General features: G+C 40.2%; 1 protein-coding gene across 4 annotated transcripts in view; it reads left to right on the top strand.

Annotated features, from left to right (window-relative positions):
* The window catches only part of LOC133506269 (docking protein 3-like), a 37,060-nt gene extending 12,391 nt beyond the window's left edge, over positions 1–24,669 (top strand). Inside the window, exons 3-7 of one of the 4 annotated variants that reach the window (XM_061830246.1) lie at positions 3,677–3,813; positions 3,899–4,009; positions 4,129–4,198; positions 4,452–4,624; positions 24,285–24,669. In XM_061830246.1, coding sequence (XP_061686230.1) covers positions 3,677–3,813; positions 3,899–4,009; positions 4,129–4,198; positions 4,452–4,624; positions 24,285–24,365 — 572 coding nt within the window. In that variant the 3' untranslated portion in view covers positions 24,366–24,669. Of the gene's footprint in view, positions 1–3,676; positions 3,814–3,898; positions 4,010–4,128; positions 4,199–4,451; positions 4,625–18,212; positions 19,298–22,111; positions 22,185–24,284 lie in introns of those variants that run through there. The other 3 variants (XM_061830247.1, XM_061830245.1, XM_061830244.1) reach the window with 3 other exon arrangements.
* Positions 24,670–24,937: the final 268 nt, after the last annotated feature.

Here is a 24,937-nt window from a genome sequence, read left to right as displayed (position 1 = left end):
AATGGTTTATGCATTCTCTGCAAAGCCACCATGCCCCTCCGTCATTCCACATGGGGACAACTATGGAGCCTCCATATATGTTTGCCTCCGTATCTCTTGCTTATCATTCTTCTTTAAAATTTTTCTCATTCTGATAATAATTTTCTAACTGTAATACCTACCTAGCAAAGTGCTTTCATGCCTATATATTTATTATTGTACTTAACAATATCAATTATCAATCAGAATACATACTCCCCAACAGGGGATGCGTCAGGAAGGGCATCCGGCATAAAAACTGTGCCAAACAAATATGAGCGTTCATCTGAGATGTCACGCTGTGGCGACCCCAAACGGGACAAGCCAAAAGAAACTTACTTACTATATCATGAAGAATACACATTCACACATTGTCTGCTTTTATTTCACCCCCCCTTCCCCGGGAGGACTCTTGTTCCAATTATAGGTCTTTTTTCTCTGCTTCTTATTTTTCATTACATTTGCTTCTCATAATTCAAACCACCATGAGACTCATGAAATGTTGTTCCTTGATACCCCCGTCGCATGCGGGCTACTCTCTGAAGGCACGCATAAAAAATGAAACTTATGTGGCAGCTCGTTGAGCCCCCAACCGACTCATCGGCGAAGACATTAAAGCTATAAGTTTAAGAGCTGCTATCTTATTTGGACCAATGCTCATTGTCTGGACAAAAACTAATCGTAATTTATCAGCCTCAAACTTATACAAAAGCTCATTGAGGTCCCCACTATGTGGGCGACTCACCCGGTGAACACATGCAGAACTCCAAAGTCACAAGTCCGCACAGCCACCAGTACATTTTGTGAGAAAATGCCCACCTAAAACACAGTCAGTAACTCGAGCAGCCCTGTAACCCTGTTCGTAACACCACCCAAAGTGTATTTTCCCCTTGTGTCTGGGCAGCAGGCGGAGGAAAAACTCTGGGAGACTGAAGTTTGGGCTAATTCTCTTATTGAGAGGTGTCACAACTCCAAGCTGTTGGTCCAATGATGCGTTGTGTTGAAGACCCAGGGAAAAAAAGCCCCTCCTTAACCTTTATTCTCTACTTAAAATCCCTCCTGCTCTGCTGGGCGTGGAAGGAGGTCCTCCTCTTGTGTTTCGATTAGGGATCCTCCCCTCTCCCTCTCACCTATTGAACGTATCCTCAATTGACCCCTCCGTACAGGGCACTGAACCACGCCTCCTGAAGTTACGTCACCCCACGTGTGCTAACCTCAGACAAACAATTAGCAAAAATGGCGGCGCAGGAAGAAAAGACTAGAGCAAAATTGTCCGATTTACCAGCTGATTTCTCACTCGCATTCTTAGCGAATAGTGAAATATCATTGAAAAGCAGACAGCAGGGCTTCAAGTATTTCAGCGAGGGGTATTTCAATGGTATTTACATGCATATCGACGGAGAAACCATTGATATTAGCGCGAGATCTTTCCGGAGTCAGAGTAAGACGGAGAAGCCACATAATATCATATATTATAACCCAGACAAATTCGTCATTGACAGTTTCCTATTTTCGTGTTACATATCACACTTGTGTGCAGAATCTGTATGTGTATCTGTATATCCGTTTGTGAACCGCCGTATGAAGGAAAAGAAGGCGAGGCTTGATTTACGAGTTGTTTCTCTCGTTTTCTTTGTGTAACGTCACGCGCTCCCCTCAATAATTACTCTTGAATTAGTGCCGAACCTACGCAAGTCCCGACCGAGTACGACAATCACTACTTTAGTGTCCTCAAACATCCTTCCTTCAGTCTTGGTGTCTCGGTGCACGTCGAAGGCTTTTAGGACTATTAGTCCGGTTTAGCTTAGCTAATTAGCCGCGAACAATGGGACATGTTTGTGCAGTCAGCTCATCGCAAAATATCGCTCAACACAGATCAAGTGTGACAATCATTCACACGTAGCTATATTATGCAAGCGAAGAACTGCTAATTCATTTATATGAGACATGTATTGAAAATCAAATATAGGGCATACCTTCGTGCTAAAAAACAAAGTTTCCTATTTTCGTGTTACATATCACACTTGTGTGCAGAATCTGTATGTGTATCTGTATAGCCGTTTGTGAACCGCCGTATGAAGGAAAAGAAGGCGAGGCTTGATTTACGAGTTGTTTCTCTCGTTTTCTTTGTGTAACGTCACGCGCTCCCCGCAATAATTATTCTTGAATTAGAGCCGAACCTACGTAAGTCCCGACCGACCAAAAAAGGACCTACTGTCAATTTCCTCAATTTAACGATCATTCTGTGGTCACAAAATGTGTCATGACCTAAAGAGTAAGATCCCAGATACCAGCAGCCAAATTGTAATTCCTCCACAGGGTGACTACGCTCTCCCTTAGAGATAGGGTAAGAAGCTCGGTCATCTGGGAGAGGCTCAAAGTCGAGCCTCTGCTTCTCTGTATTGAGAGGAACCAGATGAGGTGGCTGGGGCATGTGATTCAGATGCCTCATGGACGCCTCCTTGGTGAGGTGTTCCAGGGATGTCCCATCGGAAGGAGACCCTGGGGTTGAACAGGACACGCTGGAGAGACTGCATCTCCCGGCTGACTTGGGAATGCCTCAGGATCCCCCCAGAAGAGCTTGATGAAGTGGCTGGGGAAATGGGTGTCCCTGTTAAAGCTACTGCTCCCACAACTCGTCAGATAAGTGGTACAAGTGAATGAATGAAAAAAAAAACTATATTTTTCTGTTCCAAATTCTTGTTCCTGATAGTTTAGTGCATTAAAATACAATCACTGTAATGACTTATTATGTACACATTCTCGATGACGAAGTGAATCCAAATATTCTCAGGAAATGTCAGGTTGTTTTGTAAAATTAATTACAAAAAAGCTAATTCAATATAAAGATTCCATCCATCCATCCATCCATTTTCTGAGCCACTTCACCAATCGTAGGCCAAATATATTTTAACTATTCACACTCATGTTCACACCTATGGGAAACTTAGAGTCATCAATCAAGCTACCACGCATGTGAATATGAATGTGAGAGGAAACTGAACTACTCAGAGAAAATCCACGCAGGCATGGAGAGAACACACAAACCTAACAAAGGTGGGACCGGGATTTGAACCCCAGTCCTCAGAACTGTGAGGGTAATGCTCTACAACTGCCTCACCTTACTGCCCATTATCCATCCATCCATCCATCCATCCAATTTCTTAGCCGCTTATCCTCACAAGGCTCTTTGGAGCCTATTCCAGCTGTCAACAGGTAGAATGCAGGGTACACCCTGAACTAACCAGACATGCCACCGTTCTGCCAGACTTCCATATGTGTTCCATATTTTAGCGCCATAAAACTGAACTTTGCAGTGTTTGATTCTGACTCTGGGCCCAATCTCTGAGGGACTCAGAGCCCAAGAAAGTTTCTATGGCTCTAATAGAGAGAAATGTACTTTGGCACCAGACCATGAAGAGGCTTGAACACAAGTAGAACTGTTTTCAAGTACTGTATATTCTCTTAGTAAGAAGAAGCCAAATCACTTGGCCAATATGGTTGTATTTCCTGGTTATAGTCAGGACTTGAGCAGCAACACTTTGGCTGTTCTTTGTCTCCTTGCAAAGAGCTAAGACCCAGTGGGAAGAGCAGAGGACACCACCTGAGAATGCACACTAATTCTGCAATGTTTATTTTCATCATATGTATATTGCAGGTGGTGGTGGAGGAAAAGAACATGGTGCCGGCTTGAGGAGACAACATCAGCCTCAAGAAAGCAAGGTCAAAGTGGTTCGACTATCTGAGCTTATTAGTGTTCTGAGACTCCCACCAAATGCTGAAGCGTGTCCCATGGTACCTGTAGCTATCATATAGATATATTTCCACATAGTGTAATATTAATGAACAATTGTTGATTAGAAATGCTACTTTATTGCAGGAGAACATGTCAGCCTTTTGTGTGGAATCACAGGAGAGAACGATGGTGTTTGCTACACAAAAAGATGACTGTGTGGACTGGGTAGAGAAACTTTGTCAAACAACATTTCAGGTTGAATCATAAATATATACATGTAGAGTGATTTAGTGCTGTCTATGCGTTATGTTTTTTTTTCATCTCTAAACCAAAAGGTTTTAGGTTATGTTCATGTGATATTTCTCTTTCCCCAGAAGAGCACTGGATCAGGCACTAATCAGCTTCACATGGAAGAAAATCAGATTTATGTATCAGGATATAACGGTAACATCATCTACTGTGTACTTCATGTTTTCCCAACATAAGACTAACAAAACCTCTTTCAATCAATGTAGCATGATTTGAAATGAAATATTTTCTTTCAACACAAAGTCTCCAATAGGCAGTTAGGGGACAAATAGAAGGGTCTGGGTAACTTGTGCTCATAAAGATAAAAATGTAATCATGTATGAAAATAAAATTTTGCACGTTGACACGCAAAACACTTTTGACAGTGTTTTTGTACTAATTTTTCCAGCCACAGATTTCTGTGTGGTAGTGCAAAGGACAGATGCAGCAACACGCTGTGGACTGCAGGGTGCATACTGGCTACAAGTTGGACAAAAGGCCCTTCTTCTGAAAGATACTCAAAAGGCGAATATTGTTGGACAATGGCCATATGAACTGCTGAGGCGATATGGTAAAGATAAGGTAAGGGTTTAAAATATCAAAATAATTAATACAATTATGCGGGATTACCATCAATTTTGGCGGCATGGTGGATGACTGGCTAGCATATCTGCCCCACAGTTCTGAGGACAGAGGTTCAAATCCCAGTCCCACCTTTGTTAGGTTTGTGTGTTCTACCTCTGCCTGCTCGGGTTTTCTCTGTGTACTACTGTTTCTTGCCACAACTGAAAAAACGTGCATGGTGGCTTGATTGATGACTCTAAATTGCCCATAGGTGTGAATGTGAGTGTAAATGGTTAATTGTATGTGCCCTGTAATTGGTTGGCCACCAGTTCAGGTTCTACCCCACCTCTCACCATAAGACAGCCCGGAATAAGCTCCAGCACACTTGTGACCCTTGTGAGGATAAGTGGTTCAGAAAATGGATGGATAGCATACATTTTCATTGCAGACTACATGAACATGTTATTACAATATTACTTCCACTTAACTTCTATCTTCATGAGAAAAATAAAGAGCCACATGAACCACAACCAATTCTGTGATTGAAAGTTTTTTTTAGCCATCTATAATACTTACCCAAAATTTAAGTATGATCTGTTTTTATTAGGTTTTGGAAAGAAATATTTACATATATTCAGTAATTTTATCCTTCATGATCGTTAAGAATCAGGACAATGTTCTACAGTGCTGATTGCACAACTGTTTGTGCCAGTGGCGTGGATATTCTACTCCCTTGCGTGAGTCTGCTCCTGTCAGCAGCCTCCTCATCTGCGCGACGTTGGTTTTAATTTTGTCATGCATTTAATCCTTGTGTGTATTGGCCCAGCTGGACAGTTCGTTGCGTGAGTACACGGGCTTCTTGTATGTGTTTGATTTGCCTCGTTGCCACGTCTCAGCATTCTTGTGCCCCCACAGTCTCGTCTTGTTCCAATGTTCTGAACCTCAACCTGGTGTTAAATCTCCATTTGAATCAGATCTTTGCCTTTGTTTAGCATTTGTTTGCTGCTCATGGCAGTTTGAATTCTGATTTACTTTTATCTCCAGCAGCTCCTTCTCCAACTCTGGAAACGGAAATACTTTCCCAGCATTTACATGTATTTTTTCTTGTTTGTAGCTTCTCCTTGGATTCCTTTTGGCATGTCTCTTTTTAGTTTTGTTTATGTCAAACATCCAAGGTGGTTCCAGTTTCCTTACTGTTCGGCAACTGTGATCACATTCTTCTAAAATGAAGAAAATAAATTTGCCATTTCATACAACATTCTCTTACTTTGGCTTTGAGAAGTGGCGGTACAAGAAATACATTTTGACACTGATCCTTCTATCCGTAAACGCAGTTACATATAGGGCCCATTGGCCATTGGCCTTACTATATACTTTAGGTAGATTAGAAATTCATGGACAGTGTTGCAAGAGTTGGTTGAAAAAGTAACTTACTTTACTGATAACTTGATGTCATCAGTAACTAGGTTAACCATTCTGAAAAAAGTAACTTTAAATTTACTTTTACCACCTGTGAGATTGTAGGAATATCACTTATCCACGGTAAAAAGAAAAGACGTATACACTCAAAGGTACCCATTACTTAATAATATAGGCAACACAAGTTACAGAATAATATTACCAACATTTTATCATTCAGACAGTGATGACTCAAAAGTACAGTGAAGAAAATAAGTATTTGAACACCAAGTTCTCCCACTTAGAAATCATGAAGGGGCCTGAAAATTTCATCGTAGGTGCATGTCCTCTGTGAGAGAGATAATCTAAAAAGAAAAATCCAGAAATCACAATGTATGATTTTTTCATGATTTATTTGTGTGATACAGCTGCAAATAAATATTTGAACACGTGGGAAAACCAATGTTAATATTTGGTACATTAGCTTTTGTTCCCAATTACAGAGGTCAAACGTTTCCTGTAGTTGTTCACCAGGTTTACACACACTGCAGGAGAGATTTTGGCCCACTCCTCCACATAGATGTTCTCTAGAACATGTTTCTGGGCTGTCGCTGAAAAACACAGAGTTGCAGCTCCCTCCAAAGATTTTTTAATGGGTTTAGGTCTGGAGATTGGCTAGGCCTTTGATATGCTTCTTACGGAGCCACTCCTTGGTTTTCCTGGCTGTATGCTTTGGGTAATTGCCATGTTGAAAGCCATAACCCATTTTCAATGGCTGAGGGAAAGAGGTTGTTCCCCAAAATCTCACAAAACATGGCCGCGGTCATCTTCTCCTTAATACAGTGTCGTCGTCCTGTCCCATGCGTAGAAAACACCCCCAAAGCGTGATGCTACCACCCCCATGCTTCACAGTAGGCATGATGTTCTTGCAATGGAACTAATCATTTGTCACCTCCAAACACGGTTAGTGGAATTATGATCAAAAAGTTCAATTTTGTTCTCATCTGACCACAAACCTTTCTCCCATGACCCCTCTGTATCATCCAAATGGTCATTAGCAAACTTAAGATGGAGCTTGCCATGTGATGGTTTCAGCAGGGGAATCTTCCGTGCCATGCATGATTTCAAACCATTATGTCTTAGTGTATTACTAACAGTCACCTTGGAAATGGTGGTCCCAGCTCTTTTCAGGTCATTGGCCAAATCCTGTCGTGTAGTCCTGGGCTGATTGCTCACCTTTCTCAGGATCATTGAGACCCCACGAGGTGATATCTTGCATGGGGCTCCACTCCGACTGAGATTGACCATTATATTTAGCTTCTTCCATTTTCTAATGATGGCTCCAACAGTGGATCTTTTTTCACCAAGCTGCTTGCCAATTTCCCCCTAGCCCTTTCCAGCCATGTGCAGTTGTACAATCTTGTCTAAAAAGGAAAACCCAGAAATCACATTGTATGATTTTTTACGATTTATTTGTGTGATACAGCTGCACATAAATATTTGAACACCTGTCTATCAGCTAGAATTCTGACCCTCAAAGATCTGTTAGTCCGCCTTTATAAGTCCACCTCCACTCCATGTATTATCCTGAATCAGATCCACCTGTGTGAGGTCGTTAGCTGCATAAAGACGCCTCTCCACCGCATACCATCAGTAAGACTCAAACTTGTAACATGGCCAAGATCAAAGAGCTGTCCAAAGACACCAGAGACAAAATTAGAACTCCTCACGGCTGGAAAGGGCTACAGAGAAAGAAGGTTATGGTTTAGGCAGGGGAACCTTTCGTGCCATGCATGATTTCAAACCATGACGTCTTACTGTATTACCAATATGCACCTTGGAAATGGTGGTCCCAGCTCTTTCCAGGTCATTGACCAAGTCCTATCGTGTAGTCCTGGGCTGATTCCTCACCTTTCTCAGGTTCAGTGAGACCCCACGAGGTGATATCTTGCATGGGGCTCCACTCCGATTGAGATTGACCATTATATTTAGCTTCTTCCATTTTCTAATGATTGCTCCAACAGTGGATCTTTTTTCACCAAGCTGCTTGCCAATTTCCCCCTAGCCCTTTCCCGCCATGTGCAGTCGTACAATTTTGTCTCTGGTGTCTTCGGACAGCTTTTTGGACTTGGACATGCTGCAAGTTCGAATCTTACTGATTGTATGGGGTGGACATGTGTCTTTATGCAGCTAACGACCTCATACAGGTGCATCTGATTATGGATAATACATGGAGTGGAGGTGGTGTTTTAACAGGTCTTTGAGGGTCAGCATTCTAGCTGATAGACACGTGTTCGGATACTTATTTGCAGCTGTATCACATAAATCTTTAAAAAAATCTTACATTTGGATTTCTGGATTTTTCTTTTTAGATTATCTCTCTCACAGTGGACATGCACCTACGATGAAAATTTCAGACCCCTCCATGATTTCTAAGTGCGAGAACTTGCAATATAGCAGGGTGTTCAAATACTTATTTTCTTCACTGTTACTATTGTTTGAAAAAATAACTTTATTCTGATTCATTTTGTATAGTCTTATTTTGGTCGTGACTCAAAATGGGAAATTTTGTCATAACGTGTCGGAACAAAACGTCCTCATTGTTCAATGTGTGAACATTTCACCCGTCTTGTAAACAATGTCACTATTCCCAATGCAAAGATATGTTAAATGGAGATGAGTCTTTCAGATTGCCCTCAAGGAATTTTGTCCCAACTGCCAGATTCACCAATCAGACATTCATTAAACAGGACAAAAAAAGAAGCAAAAACACCAGTTCAAGTCTCGCGAGGAGAGAGGAGAGGAACTGTCTCGTACCACTGCACTCTGATTATCCTCTCCTCAGCACTTCTATTTATTTAGTTTTAGGACGCCCCTTATTTACATGGATGTTACAAAAAGGAGACGACAAGCAAAACAGTTTGAAACAAGCTGTACATGTATGTTCATGTGCGTGTGCATGTGTGGAAGATTGCTGAATACATGTGTGGTCATCATTTCTTTAACAGGCAGCAGTTCTAACAGTTCTGATCATTAGATGTTTTTGTTCTTGCTATCTCCTGCTAGGAAGCTGCCACGTTATCTAGAGCAGAGCAAAGCATTTCTTTATTGGAAGCAGATGTATGATAATTATGATCACACTTATTCCTATATTTCCCCCCTGTTTATCCTACATTTGCTATCATGTTTTCTAGAGCAGAGCAGAGACAGTAACTGAATTGGAGCAGAGCAAATCATTTCTTTATTGCAGTCAGAAGCAGTTACTTAATAGTATTTACAATTATTTCTACATTATCCTCCTGTTTATCTGACATTTGCTCAAATCCTTAAATCATCTAATAGATCACCCTTTCGGCTTACACTCGGAGGAGAATATAGCACTAATTACTTGTAATCTTCTGGACCAGAGAACAGGTCTGGAAGAGAAGTCATAACGTCATCATCGTGGTCAACAATATCATTGTTATTAGTCTGTTGTGCCAATAGTGGATATATTTCTGCCAATTTTGAATTTGTCGGGGCAATAGCAGTGGTTATAAGTTGGTTAAGTGATGCCTTTATGCAGGGAATACAACAACATCCACACAATGCAAGAATAGCTGTAAACAGCGATAGAAACTAGGACAGAGAACACCAAATTTTTAGATTTCCAAAACTTTTTTTTTCCCCACCACTCAGACCTGGGTGATGTGTTTACACCAAAGTGCTCCTTCATCTTGTGGTTCAGGGTGCGGAGGCCTTGAATGGCCCTTGCTCGTGACCCATCAGGTGCTGTGATATTTGGAATAAACAACACTGGTCACTGAACATCGAGCAGTCGCCACCCTTCTTGGCCAGGATCATATCATCCGCGATGGGGTTCTGGAACGTCATGAGTGAGGTTGCAGCTGGTTGTTCCCTTACGGCAATAAAGCCTGCTTCCGTATAATTACCTAGTTTCTGAACATTGTAATGTATGTAGTTGATTCTGTCAACGTTTTTATTCAGAGTTATCCATAACAAGATGGATTCCCACCCTGCAGCAATCTCGTTAACCAACTTATACACATCTGGTATGCAGTTGGGATGCCATTTGCATCAATGTATGTCAGATCTCCATCTTTCCAAGAGGACCTTCGCCTTCGGGAGAACCCAAGGGGAGGTCCAAAGATGGATGTGGCCAATTGTATATCCTCTGCTTTGGATGGAAACACAGTCACAGATAAGAGCAGCGATACCAGTGTACACGTTCCTGCTGCATTTATCAGTGTGTCATACAACTTTTGACCAAAACACCACCACAACAAATCACTGCATGACTCCCGCATAGTTGTTTACCAATGTTATTTGAAATGAGGTTGCGCCTCTTTATCTTATGTGTGGTAGGCATAGTTGACTGAGTATAATTATTGGTTCTGTTGTTATGTATTTTTGTCAGCTTTACAGGTGTCCAAAAGTAGCATATGAACAAAAATATCATTACGGCTGTCAATATTGCAGCCCAACATGCTATCATATTATTTAGCCATTTTGAAGTCATGTCGACCAAGTCACCCCTAAATGAGTCAAGTGTCTCTTAAATCTTCACCAGCCTTCATGTATTTTCAGATACTATAAATCTGCACCCACCGTATGTTGGTCTTTGCTCACCTTTCCCGTTGGGTGACTCAGCTGAGATGACCTTTTACAGTGTGTAAGGTGTATCCACGTGTTTCTTTCTGCTATTTTGTCCATGTCATTCAGCTCTTGCTCAGTCTACGCCAGCAGTGATACTAGTGTACACGTTCCTGCTGCATTTATCAGTGTGTCATACAACTTTTGATCAACACACCACCACAACAAATTGCTGCATGGGAGCAGTGGGGCAGTTTGCAGATGGATATCATGACACCATGTTTTGTTGAGACTTCCCGCCTTAAAATCTGTCCCTGTAAAGCTAACACAGGAGATATCAGCCAATGCAACATTAGTAGATGATATCAGTTTATCATTTACTGCCTTAGTTGTTGGATAAACACTTTTCTATTTCTGACAAGTTGTGTTTGGAGTTGTTTTAGTCATTACCTCCAGGGTACATTGTGTTGGGATTTCTGTTGGAATGACACACATTCGTGGCACAGTGCCCATGCATGTAATGTAACTATACTTTACCTTGTTAGCTGCATTCTACATGAATAACAACCAGTTTTCTTTCCTATTTGTAAAAAAGATAATCATCATAATGAAAAAATGTTCCTCAGGGTTTTCAGTTAAAATACTCCTTCCATAGTATACGTACTCTTTTGTATGGCATTCGGGTCTAAGGTAGCATTAAATTGGCAAATGGTGAGAAGAAAGTGGGGGTTTCATTTAGCATAAGCCCAAAGAGGGAATCCCCAGCAGTTAGACTGTGCCAAGGAATTGAATAAGTGCTGAACTGATTCACTGGTAGGCACACATGGAGTCCTCCTCTCATGCCTCGGTGACTCCCACATAGTTGTTTACAATGTTATTTGAAATGAGGTTGCGCCTCTTTATCTTATGTGTGGTAGGCATAGTTGACTGAGTATAATTATTGGTTCTGTTGTTATGTATTTTTTGTCAGCTTTACAGGTGTCCAAAAGTAGCATATGAACAAAAATATCATTACGGATGTCAATATTGCAGCCCAACATGCTATCATATTATTTAGCCATTTTGAAGTCATGTCGACCAAGTCACCCCTAAATGAGTCAAGTGTCTCTTAAATCTTCACCAGCCTTCAGGTATTTTCAGATACTAGAAATCTGCACCCACCGTATGCTGGTCTTTGCTCACCTTTCCCGTTGGGTGACTCAGCTGAGATGACCTTTTACAGTGTGTAAGGTGTATCCACGTGTTTCTTTCTGCTATTTTGTCCATGTCATTCAGCTCTTGCTCAGTCTACGCCAGTGTTCGGGTAAAACTGCATGTACAGTAGATGTTAATTCATAAACAGACATAGGATGACCAGACAAATGGCAGTAATAAGTTTAACTTGTTACTTTTTTTTTTCTGATGGTGTAGTGCAGGGATGTCAAACTCATTTCTCTTGCGGGCCACGTTATAGTTCAGGTTTCCCTCAGAGGGACATTTCGAGTGAAGGCAGCGTGGGATCGATTCCCGCTCAATGATGGTGTCGACATCTGCACTGCGACTGGCTGGCGACCAGTTTGGGGTGTAGTCTGCCGCTGCCCGAAGTGAACTGGGATTGGCTCCAGCTCTCTCTCCGAATAAATGCAGAAGGGTTGCGTCAGGAAAGGCATCCGGTGTAAAAAAATCAAAAAGACAGTTACTGCCGCACCACCATGAAAATGGCACAAAAATGGCTTTACACATCAATGCTGATAAAATTCCCAATTTGTTTCTAGTCCTATCAAATTGATGCATGTGAAATTTCCTCGTGACACGCCATTAGAAAACTGTTTTTTTGTTTTTCAAGAGAAGTTAATGGAAACACAGAATCCCCCAACTTTTTTTTTTTGCATTCGTTATCAATTAATAGCATTGGTATTGTCTCTGGATCTGTGCAAACAATACACTCTTTTGGACACGTTTTTTGTAAGTAGTTCTCCAATTTGTTTTGTTTTTATTTTATTTTATCTATTTTTTTGGAGTGGGACCTTGAGTGGTTCCCACAGGTACCACTCGAACAGAAAAATGAAAATAACGGGTAGCGTTTTCATCTAACACCCAACAGTAAAATTTAACTGTTTAGTTGCCATTATGACAGCAGTCTCACTCCAATGTGTAACCGGACTACAGCGACCTTGGCAGTGGGAATGAGAACAGCTATCTTACAAGTGGCCAATAAAAACTAATTAGTTTTGTTTGTGTTAACAATGGTTTCAAAAGCAAAAACTTTTCTACAATGAACAAATGACCTCAAGTACCCCTTTTTGCATTTTTTTAAGATGTTTGGGGTTGTTAATAACTCCTGAAAGGGACCCACTTCTGTGTTGTTTTTTCCTTCATTATTCGTCTATCTCTCATTGTGTGGAAAATATTGGTAATTTGTATGGTCTCCCAAACAGTGTTTTGAATGGAATGAGACCCTTACCTGCTTGTAATGTATGTATACTTGGACTAAATCTATCATTGTGTCCAAATTGCCCCTACATGTGATTGTGAGTGCGGCTGTTTGTCTCCATGTGACCTGCAATTGGCTGGCAAACAGGTCATGGTGTACCTTGCCTCCTGCCCGTTGACAGCTGGGATAGGCTCCAGCCCTCCCTGTGACCCTTGCAAGGATAAGCGGCTAAGAAAATGGATGGAGGAATGAATGGATGTCTTGCTTGAGGAAACTGACCACGTTTTGGATGCAGATTCCCTTGTGGATTATGTCACACACAGATCAAACAAGCCCTACAAAAAAGGTTTTTTGCATACAAGTTAAATCCATGGATCATGTAATGCCTTTGTACCAGGGCTGCCATTCCCCTTCTTGAGACCTGAGACTTCCCATGGCTCAAGATTGCCGCCCACTTAAAAAATTTTTTTGGTAGAATTTTTTTTTTTGTATCTGTGCTGACATAAATCCCATTTTGTAATGTAGTACCTTATTTTTTCCACATTTTTAGTTCTTCTGGTAAGCTTTGATGTTGCATTTTGTTTAACACATCATCTGAAAGTATGTCTTCATTTGTTACATGGTCAGCTAATCCCATAAAGGTTTTGGCTGCTGCTTCTTTTGCTGTTTTATCTCTCAATCCATTTCCTAATGATTCTTTGTCTGTATTTGATGCGTGCACTACACATTTACATATGGCTATTTCTTTTGGTAATTGAACTGCTATGAGCAAATTTTGTAGTAGCTCTGCATGTGTCACTGTGTTCCCTGTAGTTGTCACTATTCCTCTATTTTTCCAGTATTGTCTGTGTAGATTGTGATACCACTGTGAATACAGCAGCATCTGGTCTCAGATTGTTTAAGACTGTCCAAAAAGATATTGTCTGTACAGTTCAGTCGTCCCAATCCAAATATGGTTCTTTTTCTGTCTAATCAGGAACATTTTGTACTACCAAAACAAATTGTCCCAAACTCTTCCATTGCCGTTGTAATGATGATTGTGGTGGTGTCCATTCCTTGTGTAGTGCATTTAGTTTGTCAGTCAGTCTTGTTCCTGCCACCACGACTGATGTACCATCTGAGTACAAATTATCAATCATGATTTTGTCTGTGGTGGGCTGTTATAAGTTTACAGTATCTTACACTACATAGTCCGATGCAATGAGTCACTTCCTCCATCATTTTGTGGTTGTTCAATCATGTCTCGAGCCGTTTGCAGCAAGAAATCTCCTGCTCTTGTAGGAGGTTTGTTTGGAATATCTAAGGTGTAATATTCGAGTGCTGGATTCCCATTTTGTTAGATATTTAACTGTCTTCCCAGTAATTCCTTTTTTAATTTTTACTTCTATATTTCCTGTCAGAGAGGGAATTAAGACCAGTCCTAGTTTCAGCATGCCATCTCTTCCCAACAAACGTATGGGACAAATTAAAAAGCTGCATTTTGGGAGCATTAGTTGTGACATTTTTGATGGGGAGATGGCTGCTCTCTTCCTCATCTGCGGCCACAATTATTAAATGTTTTCCATACAGCTCCATAAATTTCTCCTTTCTCTGTCAGAAAGGTGTAAATTTTCTTTTTCTTATTTTGTAGCACTTTCTACGTATAGTGCTTGGTTAAGGTATTGCTACAGGCCGCCAGTCAGTTTGTCAATCCAATGTTTTTCAATCATTTTATAGGATTATTTGAATTCACATGGAGAACATTTTTTTAATTGCCCTTGATACACACTCCCTGGGGTTTGATCTTCAGGAATGCCACTGTTTGCTTTAAAACATGCAGTCATTCCGATTCTATATTCTTTAAATGGTTCATTGTTTTATTTTGCTCTTCCAATGGCAGAAAATTTTACTTTTTTTCTAAATCTAGCAGAAGTGCGCGATATTAACCCTTGAACTCCCTGCTGCTGTGAAAAAGTACTTTGCTGTCATCCAAATTTGTTGTACTTCCACACCATTTAAGTGGTAAGATTTTCTCAAGTCTTCCGTTCCCTGGACAAATTATGTTACATCAACTTTATGAGATGTGATACCTTTAATTGCCGTTTTCACATCATCTTGAGTCCAGTTGTTTTTTGTTTTGTTTTTTTTGTGTGTGTGTTTCTCTATTATTTTATCCTGCAGGTTAACTATATATATATAATATATATATATATATATATATATATATATATATATATATATATATATATATTATATATATATATATATATATATATATATATATATATATATATATTTGTGTGTATGTTGAGCTGGCCAGCAAAGTCATATTGTGTTATCCACAAATTTAGATGCTTTATTTTAGTAGGACATTTGCTTTCTACAAACTTCTAGTCCTTGCACATCATTATTGTTATTTTTTTTCAGCTATTTTGCTATTTTTTTTTCCCCTGTTGGAATCAGTGGTTCACCTCGAGTGACTATACTGACTTCCCCCTGAACAGGGTGACAATTATGTTCTGTTTGAGGTAATTCTCAAGCTTCTACCACAAGTGGTGGAGAATTCTTACCTCTTTATCCTCAAACAGTTGTTACTCAATTTCCTGTTCAAATGAGGTAGCGGACCTCCACTCACACTTTTACACATGCACACGTTTCACGGAGCTCACATACAAGACACACCTTGCCCTTTTCTCAGTTTTATAGACTAATTAGTCTACTCAATAGTGACTACTATTCTCGAGGTTTGGTTCTGCCACAGTGTGGGTGTGGGAGTTTCCTACTCACCAGAGATCTCTTCACTTCCTTCGGCTTCTCGTCAACCCTCAGCCTCCAGATGCAAAGTCGAGGCCCAGTCCCGGAAAGGGTCTCAAATGCCGTGGCCATGGTCTTTGCCTGGACGTCGACTCGGCCCGCGGAAACCTCCGGTATCTTGAGATTCGGCTCGAAGGACCAAGTAAATGTCAGGTTTACCAATCAGACATTCATTAAACAGGACAAAAAAGGAAGCAAAGACACCAGTTCAAGTCTCGCGAGGAGAGAGGAGAGGAACTGTCTCGTATAATTCACCACTGCACTCTCTGATTATCCTCTCCTCAGCACTTCTATTTATTTAGTTTTAAGACGCCCCTGATTTACATGAATGTTACAAAAAGGAGATGACAAGCAAAACAGTTTGAAACAAGGTGTACATGTTTTTTCATGTGCGTGCGCATGTGTGGAAGATTGCTGAATACATGTATGGTCATCATTTCTTTAACAGGCAGCAGTTCTAACAGTTCTGATGATTATATGTTTTTGTTCTTGCTATCTCCTGCTAGGAGGCTGTCACGTTATCTAGAGCAGAGCAAAGCATTTCTTTATTGGAAGCAGATGTCTGATAATTATGATCACAATTATTCCTACACCAACCTTCTTTGCAGAATTATTTCAATTCTGGCATATATGGGTGTTTTCTAGCATGAACTGGCCATTTGAAGTTACACCACAGCGTCTCAATTGGTTTTAAATCCAGACTATGACTTGGCTACTCCAAAATATTATTTTATTACTTTTTTTTTTTTTTTTTTGGGGGGGGGGGACTTGCTGGTGTGTTTTGGATTGTTTTCCTACTGTATAATCCAGGAGCACTTGAGTTGGAGGGCACAAACTGATGGCCGGACTTTCTTCTTCAGGATCTTCTGGTGTCCAGCTGAATTCATTGTTCCATCAAACACAGCAATTTCTCCTGGCAGAAAAACAGCCTCAGACCACCATGCTTCACTTTTGACATAATGTCCTTCTTGCCAAATGCTTTGTCATTTTTACACCAGATGTAATAGGCTGCACACCCTCCAAAAAGTTTTCTGTCCACAGGATGTTTCTAGAAAATTGTTGAGGATCATCAAAATGCTTTTTGGCAAATGTGAGATGTGCCTTTCTATTTTGAGCTGACAGTAGGGGTCTGTCTATCTATCTATCTATCTATCTATCTATCTTCTATCTATCTATCTATCTATCTATCTATCTATCTATCTATCTATCTATCTATCTATCTATCTATCTATCTATCTATCTATCTATCTATCTATCTATCTATCTATCTATCTGTCCGTCGTCCGTCCGTCCGTCCGTCCGTCCGTCTCCGTCCGTCCGTCCGTCCGTCTCCGTCCGTCCGTCCGTCTATCTATCTATCTCTATCTATCTATCTATCTATCTATCTATCTATCGATCTATCTATCTATCTAGCTATCTATCTATCTGTCTATCTATCTATCTATCTATCTATCTATCTATCTATCTATCTATCTATCTATCTATCCATCCATCCATCCATCCATCATCTATCTATCTATCTCTATCTATCTATCTATCTATCTATCTATCTATCTATCTATCTATCTATCTATCTATCTATCCATCCATCCATCCATCTATCCATCTATCCATCCATCCATCCATCCATCTATCTATCTATCTATCTATCTATCTATCTATCTATCTATCTATCTATCTATCTATCTATCTATCTATCTATCTATCTATCTATCTATCTATCTATCTATCTATCTATCTATCTATCTATCTATCTATCTATCTATCTATCTATAAATATTGATCGATAGAGGGGGCATGGTGGAGTGACTGGTGAGACCGTTTGCCTCATGGGGTTTGAATCTCATCCTCGCCTGCATGGAGTTATAGCTTCTGCGCTTGTGTTTCTTGCACTTTTAGTTTCCCTTTCTCCTTGTATGTAATATTCTTCTTTTGGTTATTCAATCAAGTGTACGCAACCTAACCACATTTTGGGGTCCTTTTTCTCTCAACGTTATGAAACACAATCACACCTAGGTGCAACTTAGAATCTCCAATTAATGCACGTTAAAAGGATGTCGAAGAAAACCGGAGGGCCTGGAGAAAACTCATGCAGGCACGAGAAGATGCAAACTCCACACAGGCAGGTCTGGGATTTCAACCCTGATCTTCAAAACTGTGAAATAATATAGACGCTCTCACCAGCCTTTCACCAGGCCGCCTAATCAGCATTCATCACTGCATTCTGTATGATTCTTCTTGTTATAGTTGCACTTCACTCACATGCTAGTAAACATTTATTGTCTTAAAACAATAAATAGTATGAGTTTGTCATAATTTAGTATTGTTGTATCTTTTGATCTTTTGTTGAGCAAGTACTCCATTTGAAATTATACACTAACTTGTAATGTTTTGTTTTGCTTTTACCAGGTGACATTAACCATTGAAGCAGGAAGACGATGTGACAGTGGTCCTGGAACATTTACCTTTGAAACACAACAATCTGAGAAAATTTTCAACCTGATCAAAAGCACCATCAAGCAAAGGACTTTAGCTGTTATATCAGGCAACCTTCACCAGGAAGTAGACAAAGCTTTAGGACCAAACATTCAAACTTATTCCTCTCTCCCAAAAGTAGAAGCTATGACCAGTATGGCTTCCATTCTGGAAAACTGCAGGACACAAGGAAAAACATTTCAAGTCGCAGAAAACAGCATGGGATGTCAAGATGATTCCACTCATTCATTAGAAAATAAATCAATACAACCAGCTCCAATCACACGTCTGCCTCTTCCAGTGGTCCCCAAACTGGCCAGTCCCCCTGGGTGTCTTCATGCTAGTCAATCTGAAGTTGAATATGCCAACCCAGCTGACTGCATCCAAAATATACCAAAACCTCAAGCTACCATGTCTCATGTGTACATAGACCCTGCAAGTGTTCTTCCCCTCCATCCTCCAACTTCAAAAGAAACTATAAATACAGTTTCCAACTCTTACACACCACACTCTTGCTTCATTGTCAATCACCCAGAGTCTGTTTATTCAGAGGTGTACGATAAAGTCAGTCTGGACAAGAATGAATCAAATGCAGAGTGGAGTGAACAATATAATATAAATTTCACAGAGGATGAACCAATTTATACTGTACCTGTGAGCAAGGAAGATGATTCTGATCAAGCTGAAACCAAACCAGATTCATTTTCCCACCTCTATGCTCAAGTGAATAAAACATCATCATCTATTCACTTTGCACACCCACCTCCCCCATCTTCGCCATCTTTAGCCAACAGCATGGCTGCTTCCAAAATTTCTGATAGCTCTGCTGATGATGTCATCTATGAAAACCTGGGCATCATATAATTCAGATGAATATGAAAATCTACATTAAGGCATCTAAAGCAAGTCCTGGGACTGAATAGGCTAACTCCAAAATTATATGTACATGCCTGGTCCACATTTTCATTTTCAGATGTGTATACATTTATATGTATTCTATCAATGTATCTATTTTTAGCCTTTTCAATAAAAAATTCCAACAGAGTAAACCATGAATGAATATCAATTGATCTCCTGGTGTTTATGGAAAGAAATTTCATATTGAAATATCGTACCACACACACAGAAACACACACCGATGACAATACAACATGTTATGTTGGCTTTTCTCTTTCACTTTATTGGCATAAATAATCGTGCAGAAATCATGCAGAAACCTGAGTAAAAATACAAAAGCCTACCAAGCGTGTTACCAAGCTATAGACCCATCTTGAAGCTCCCTTTCATATGCAAGAATGTTGAGAAAGCCATTTTTAATCAACTCAGCAATTTTTTGAATTAAAATGGACTTTTTGACAAAAGGCGTCCGAACTCATCACAGTACAGTATCTGCTCTTAGCAAAGTGCTAAATGATATAAGGTTGAATACTGACTCAGGAAAAGTGTCAAATTTGATCTTGTTGGATCTCAGTTCGGATTTTGATATGGTAGATAACAATATAGTGCTGAACAGGTTGGAAATGTGGGTAAGTCTAGATGCAACTGTCCCGAAATGGTTCAGGTCTTACCTAGAGGAAAGGAGCTACTTTATAACCATTGGAAATGCTCGATCTCAACTAATCGCAATGACCTACTGGGTTCCCCAAGGGTCAGTTTTTGGACCCCCCCCTTTTAAGCCTCTGCATGTTTCCCTTGGATCAAAATTTTCAGAACTTAAATTTTGACTATCATAACTATGCAGACAACACATAGTTGTATTTAGCAGTGTCTCAAGATGACAACAATTCAACTGAGGTGTCATTTTCTAAAGCAGATAAATAAGTGGACGAGCCAAGATTGTTTTCAGCTAAACCACAAAAAAACTGAGACAATTGTTTTTGGCAATAAAGATAAGAGAATTGCTGTTAATAAACTCCTGGACTCTCTATCTTTAGAAACCAAAGACCAGGTCCCATACTTCAGTGTTTTGAGAGATTCCGACCTGACTTTTAACACATAACTCAGAACAAATCAGTCACAAAAGCTGCCTTTTATCATTTGAAGAAAATATCTCGAGTGAAGTCTCGCATGTGTCAAGCAGATCAGGAAAAGCGCAACTATTTTTTAATCTTAAGTCGACTTGATTTTTTTTAATGGTCATTGACAGGACTCACTAAAAAGAGCATTAAGCAGCCCCAGCTCATTCAGAATGCTCCAGCTAGGGTTCTGACCAGAACAGAAGAGGTCATAACATGTAACTTCAGTTCTAAAGTCTTTACACTGGCTTCTAGAAATCACTAAATGGTTTAGGTCCTGAATTCATGAAAGAAAAACTTCTGGAATACATACCGAGTAGTGCTCTAATATCAACAGACTCAGGTCAAATAGTGAAACACAGAGTCCAAAGCAAACATGGTGAAAAATCATTTAGCCATAATGCTGCTCACAAATGGAATAAGTTGGTAGCCGAGGCGACTTGAGTTGAGGCTGCCAAGTGTGAACGTTTTTGAATCCATGTTGAAAACGCTTATATTTTTTTCATGCTTTTTAGAGGTTTTGAACTTTTTAATATTTCTTGCTATGTGAAATGTTTTTCACTCTACTTTTTATTTTCATTTTTTATTTTAGTATTATTTTTAAAATTTTCCCCCTGTTTAAATGTTTTTGTTTCTATTGAGTCAAATGCTTTTAATCATTGTAAAGCACATTGATTTTTCTTGCGTATGAAATGTGGTATATAAAAAAAATTGTTTTGCTTTGCTAAATTTGAGTGTCATGTATTGTCATCCATTTGAACAGTGAACTAATGATTTGTTGTTTTATATATTTTATTTATGATGAATTAAATTATAATTAATTAACCTGTTATTTTAAAGTTTAAATACATTCAGAATCATATGTCAATTACCAGTTATTTCAAGAGACCAAAAATAAATATTATTATTAAATCAATGGACCAGATAAAGGAATGGAACTCCAGGGTTGGCCACAGTTTATCCACACTCGCCTTGGACCTGACAACTCAGGTACTGATAAATTGCAAGAACCTTCATCTGTAAAACCTAAATGAAACCTAAATTTCCTGCTATTTGCTGTTTTACGATGCCAAATAAGAAATAGGTAGATAAGAGAGATGAAGTGGTCCTAGTATTTGGTGCATGGAATAGCTATTCTTTTTCATTTTTTCTCCTTTTTTCCCCCAGAGTCTGCTACACAATTGACACACATGAAGTGAAAGACTCCTTTCAGAACGATCAACTTATAAATATGTATGGTCCCTTATTGATATCAGGAGCTACATCTTGCTGGCCATTCGAGAAAATTACACGCACAAACACACACGCATACATCCATCAATTTTCTGAGGCAGTTATCCTCACAAGGATCACGGTAGTGCTGGAGCCAATCTGAGATAGGGCAGGAGGCAGACTATACCCTGAACTGGTTGCCAGCCATTCTCAGGGCACATAGAAACAAACAACCAGTTTCACAATCAGATGTATTGGCAATTTAGAATCTCTGATTTAGTCATGTTTTGGGGAGAAAACTGGAGTGCCCAGAGAAAACCCACACAGACACAGGGAAAACAAGCAAACTCCACACAGACGGGGCCAGGATTTGAACCCTTGTCCTCAGAACTATGAGGCTGACTTTCTAACCAGTTGCTACACCCTAATATACATTATGTCTCCTATGTATGAAGACTTATGGGACACTTTCCTGAATGTGTGCTTCGGGCCATTGTCATTTTGAAAGACCCAGCCATGACCCGTCTTCAAATGCTCTGACTGAGGGAAAGAGGTTGTTCCCCAAAATCTCACAATACATGCCCGCGTTCATCCTCTCCCTAATAGAGTGCAGTCGTCCTGTCCCATGTGCAGAAAAAAAGCCCCAAAGCATGATGCTACCACCCCCACGCTTCACAGCAGGGATGATATTCTTGGGATTGAACTCAACATTCATCTTCTTCCAAACATGGTGAGTGGAATTATGACCAAAAATTTCCATTTTGGTCTCATCTGACCACAAAACTTTCTCCCATGACTCCTCTGTATCATCCAAATGGTCATTGGCAAACTTAAGACGGGCCTTGACATGTGCCTGTTGAAGCAGGGGAACCTTCCGTGCCATGCATGATTTCAAACCATGACGTCAGTGTATCACCAACAGTCACCTTGGAAACAGTGGTCCCAGCTCTTTACAGGTCATTTACCAAATCCTGTCGTGTGGTCCTGGGCTGATTCCTCACCTTTCTAAGGATCAGTGAGACCCCATGAGGTTATATCTTGCATTTAGCCCCACTCCAACTGAGATTGACAGTGATGATTTGCTTCTTCCATTTTCTAATGATTGCCCACGATTGCTTTTTTCAAAAAGCTGCTTGCAAATTCCTCCGTGGCAATTTCTAGCCGTGTGGAGTTGTACGATTTTGTCTCTGGTGTCTTTGGACACCTCTTTGGTCTTGGCCATGTTACAAGTTTGAGTCTTACTGATTGTATGGGGTGGACAAGTGTCTTTGTGCAGCGAACGACCTCACATAGGTGCATCTGATTCAGTATACTAAATGGAGTGGAAGTGGATTAACAGATCTTTTAGAGTCAGAATTCTCGCTGATAGACAGGTGTCCAAATACTTAATTGCAGCTGTATCATACAAATCTATTGTTAAAAAAAATCATACATTGTGATATCTGGGTTTTTCTTTTTATCTCTCTCACAACGGACATGCACCTACGATGAAAATTTCAGACCCCTCCATGATTTTTAAGTGGGAGAACTTGCAATATAGCAGGGTGTTCAAATACTTATTTTCTTCACTGTATATGTTCCATAAGCGACTAAGAAAATGGATGAATGGATAAAGTTATAAATATATAGTAATCCCTCATTTTCTTATGGTTCATTGAGAGCAGAATCACCCGGGAAAAGTGAAAAAACGCAAAGAGCGGGGATGTATGTTTATGTGAGTACCAGAAACTTTAAAATATGTAAACAGCATTTGTACTTTCCGTATTTGTATTTTATATTATTATAATTATATATATTTTATATTTTGTACAAAACAGGTATTTTGTTCAATCTTAGATTATGAAACCTTATGAATATAACATACGTAGTAAATTGTATTTTTACGTTGTAAAAATTTACAATATAAATTATCCAACACTTATAGTATTATAGTAAACCCTCATTCTTCGCGGTTAATTGATACAAGAACCAAATCAGTTCTGCTGGGCCTGCCGTGTGGGTACCAGAACATAAAATTATTCAAGAGCACAGTATTTATACAGTGAAGAAAATAAGTATTTGAACACTGTGCTATATTGCAAGTTCTCCGACATAGAAGTCAAGGAGGGGTCTGAAATTTTCATCGTAGGTGTATGTCCACTGTGAGAGAGATAATCTAAAAAGGACCACCTGTCTATCAGCTAGAATTCTGACCCTCAAGGACCTGTTAGTCCGCCTTTAAAATTCCACCTCCACTCCATGTATTATCCTGAATCAGATCCACCTGTGTGAGGTCATTAGCTGCGTAAAGACACCTGTCCCCCACATACAATCAGTAAGACTCAAACTTGTAACATGGCCAAGATCAAAGAGCTGTCCAAAGACACCAGAGACAAAATTAGAACTCCTCACGGCTGGAAAGGGCTACAGAGAAAGAAGGTTATGGTTTAGGCAGGGGAACCTTCCGTGCCATGCATGATTTCAAACCATGATGTCTTACTGTATTACCAATATCCACCTTGGAAATGGTGGTCCCAGCTCTTTCCAGGTCATTGACCAAGTCCTATCGTGTAGTCCTGGGCTGATTCCTCACCTTTCTCAGGTTCAGTGAGACCCCACGAGGTGATATCTTGCATGGGGCTCCACTCCGATTGAGATTGACCATTATATTTAGCTTCTTCCATTTTCTAATGATTGCTCCAACAGTGGATCTTTTTTCACCAAGCTGCTTGCCAATTTCCCCCTAGCCCTTTCCAGCCATCTGCAGTCGTACAATTTTGTCTCTGGTGTCTTCGGACAGCTTTTTGGACTTGGACATGCTGCAAGTGTCACGGACGAGACTCGGGGGTGGACCCAAATGCACGACTCAGGTGAGAGGTAAGCAGTGCGGAATAAGCCTTTATTCGTTCCAATGTCGGTTACCAGGGAGTCAGTCCAAACAAGCAGCAAGATCAGTAACGGCAGGCTTACGGGGTAGGTCGGGAGACAGGTGTTGGTCGGTACACGGGAGGTAGACGTCAGGAGTACGGTAGTGCGGGAACGAGGCATGAGAGGCAACGATCTAGCAGAGTCTCTGTCGTTCCCCGGGTCCTATATGTACTGGGTCTAATCGGAGGTCATGAGGCGCAGGTGTGACCCTTCCGATTAGACGGCCACGCCCAGCCCTGGCTGGAATCCAGGATCATGACAGCAAGTTCGAATCTTACTGATTGTATGGGGTGGACATGTGTCTTTATGCAGCTAATGACTGCACACAGGTGCATCTGATTCAGGATAATACATGAAGTGGAGGTGACTTTTAAAGGCGGACTAAGAGGTCTTTGAGGGTCACAATTCTAGCTGATAGACAGGTGTTCAAATACTTATTTGCAGCTGTATCACACAAATCAATTGTTAAAAATATCATACATTGTGATTTCTGGATTTTTCTTAGATTATCTCTCTCACAGTGGA

Source organism: Syngnathoides biaculeatus, chromosome 9, assembly GCF_019802595.1.
Source record: "Syngnathoides biaculeatus isolate LvHL_M chromosome 9, ASM1980259v1, whole genome shotgun sequence".
Classification (NCBI taxonomy): Eukaryota; Metazoa; Chordata; class Actinopteri; order Syngnathiformes; family Syngnathidae; genus Syngnathoides; species Syngnathoides biaculeatus.
This window is presented reverse-complemented; position numbering and strand designations above follow the sequence as displayed.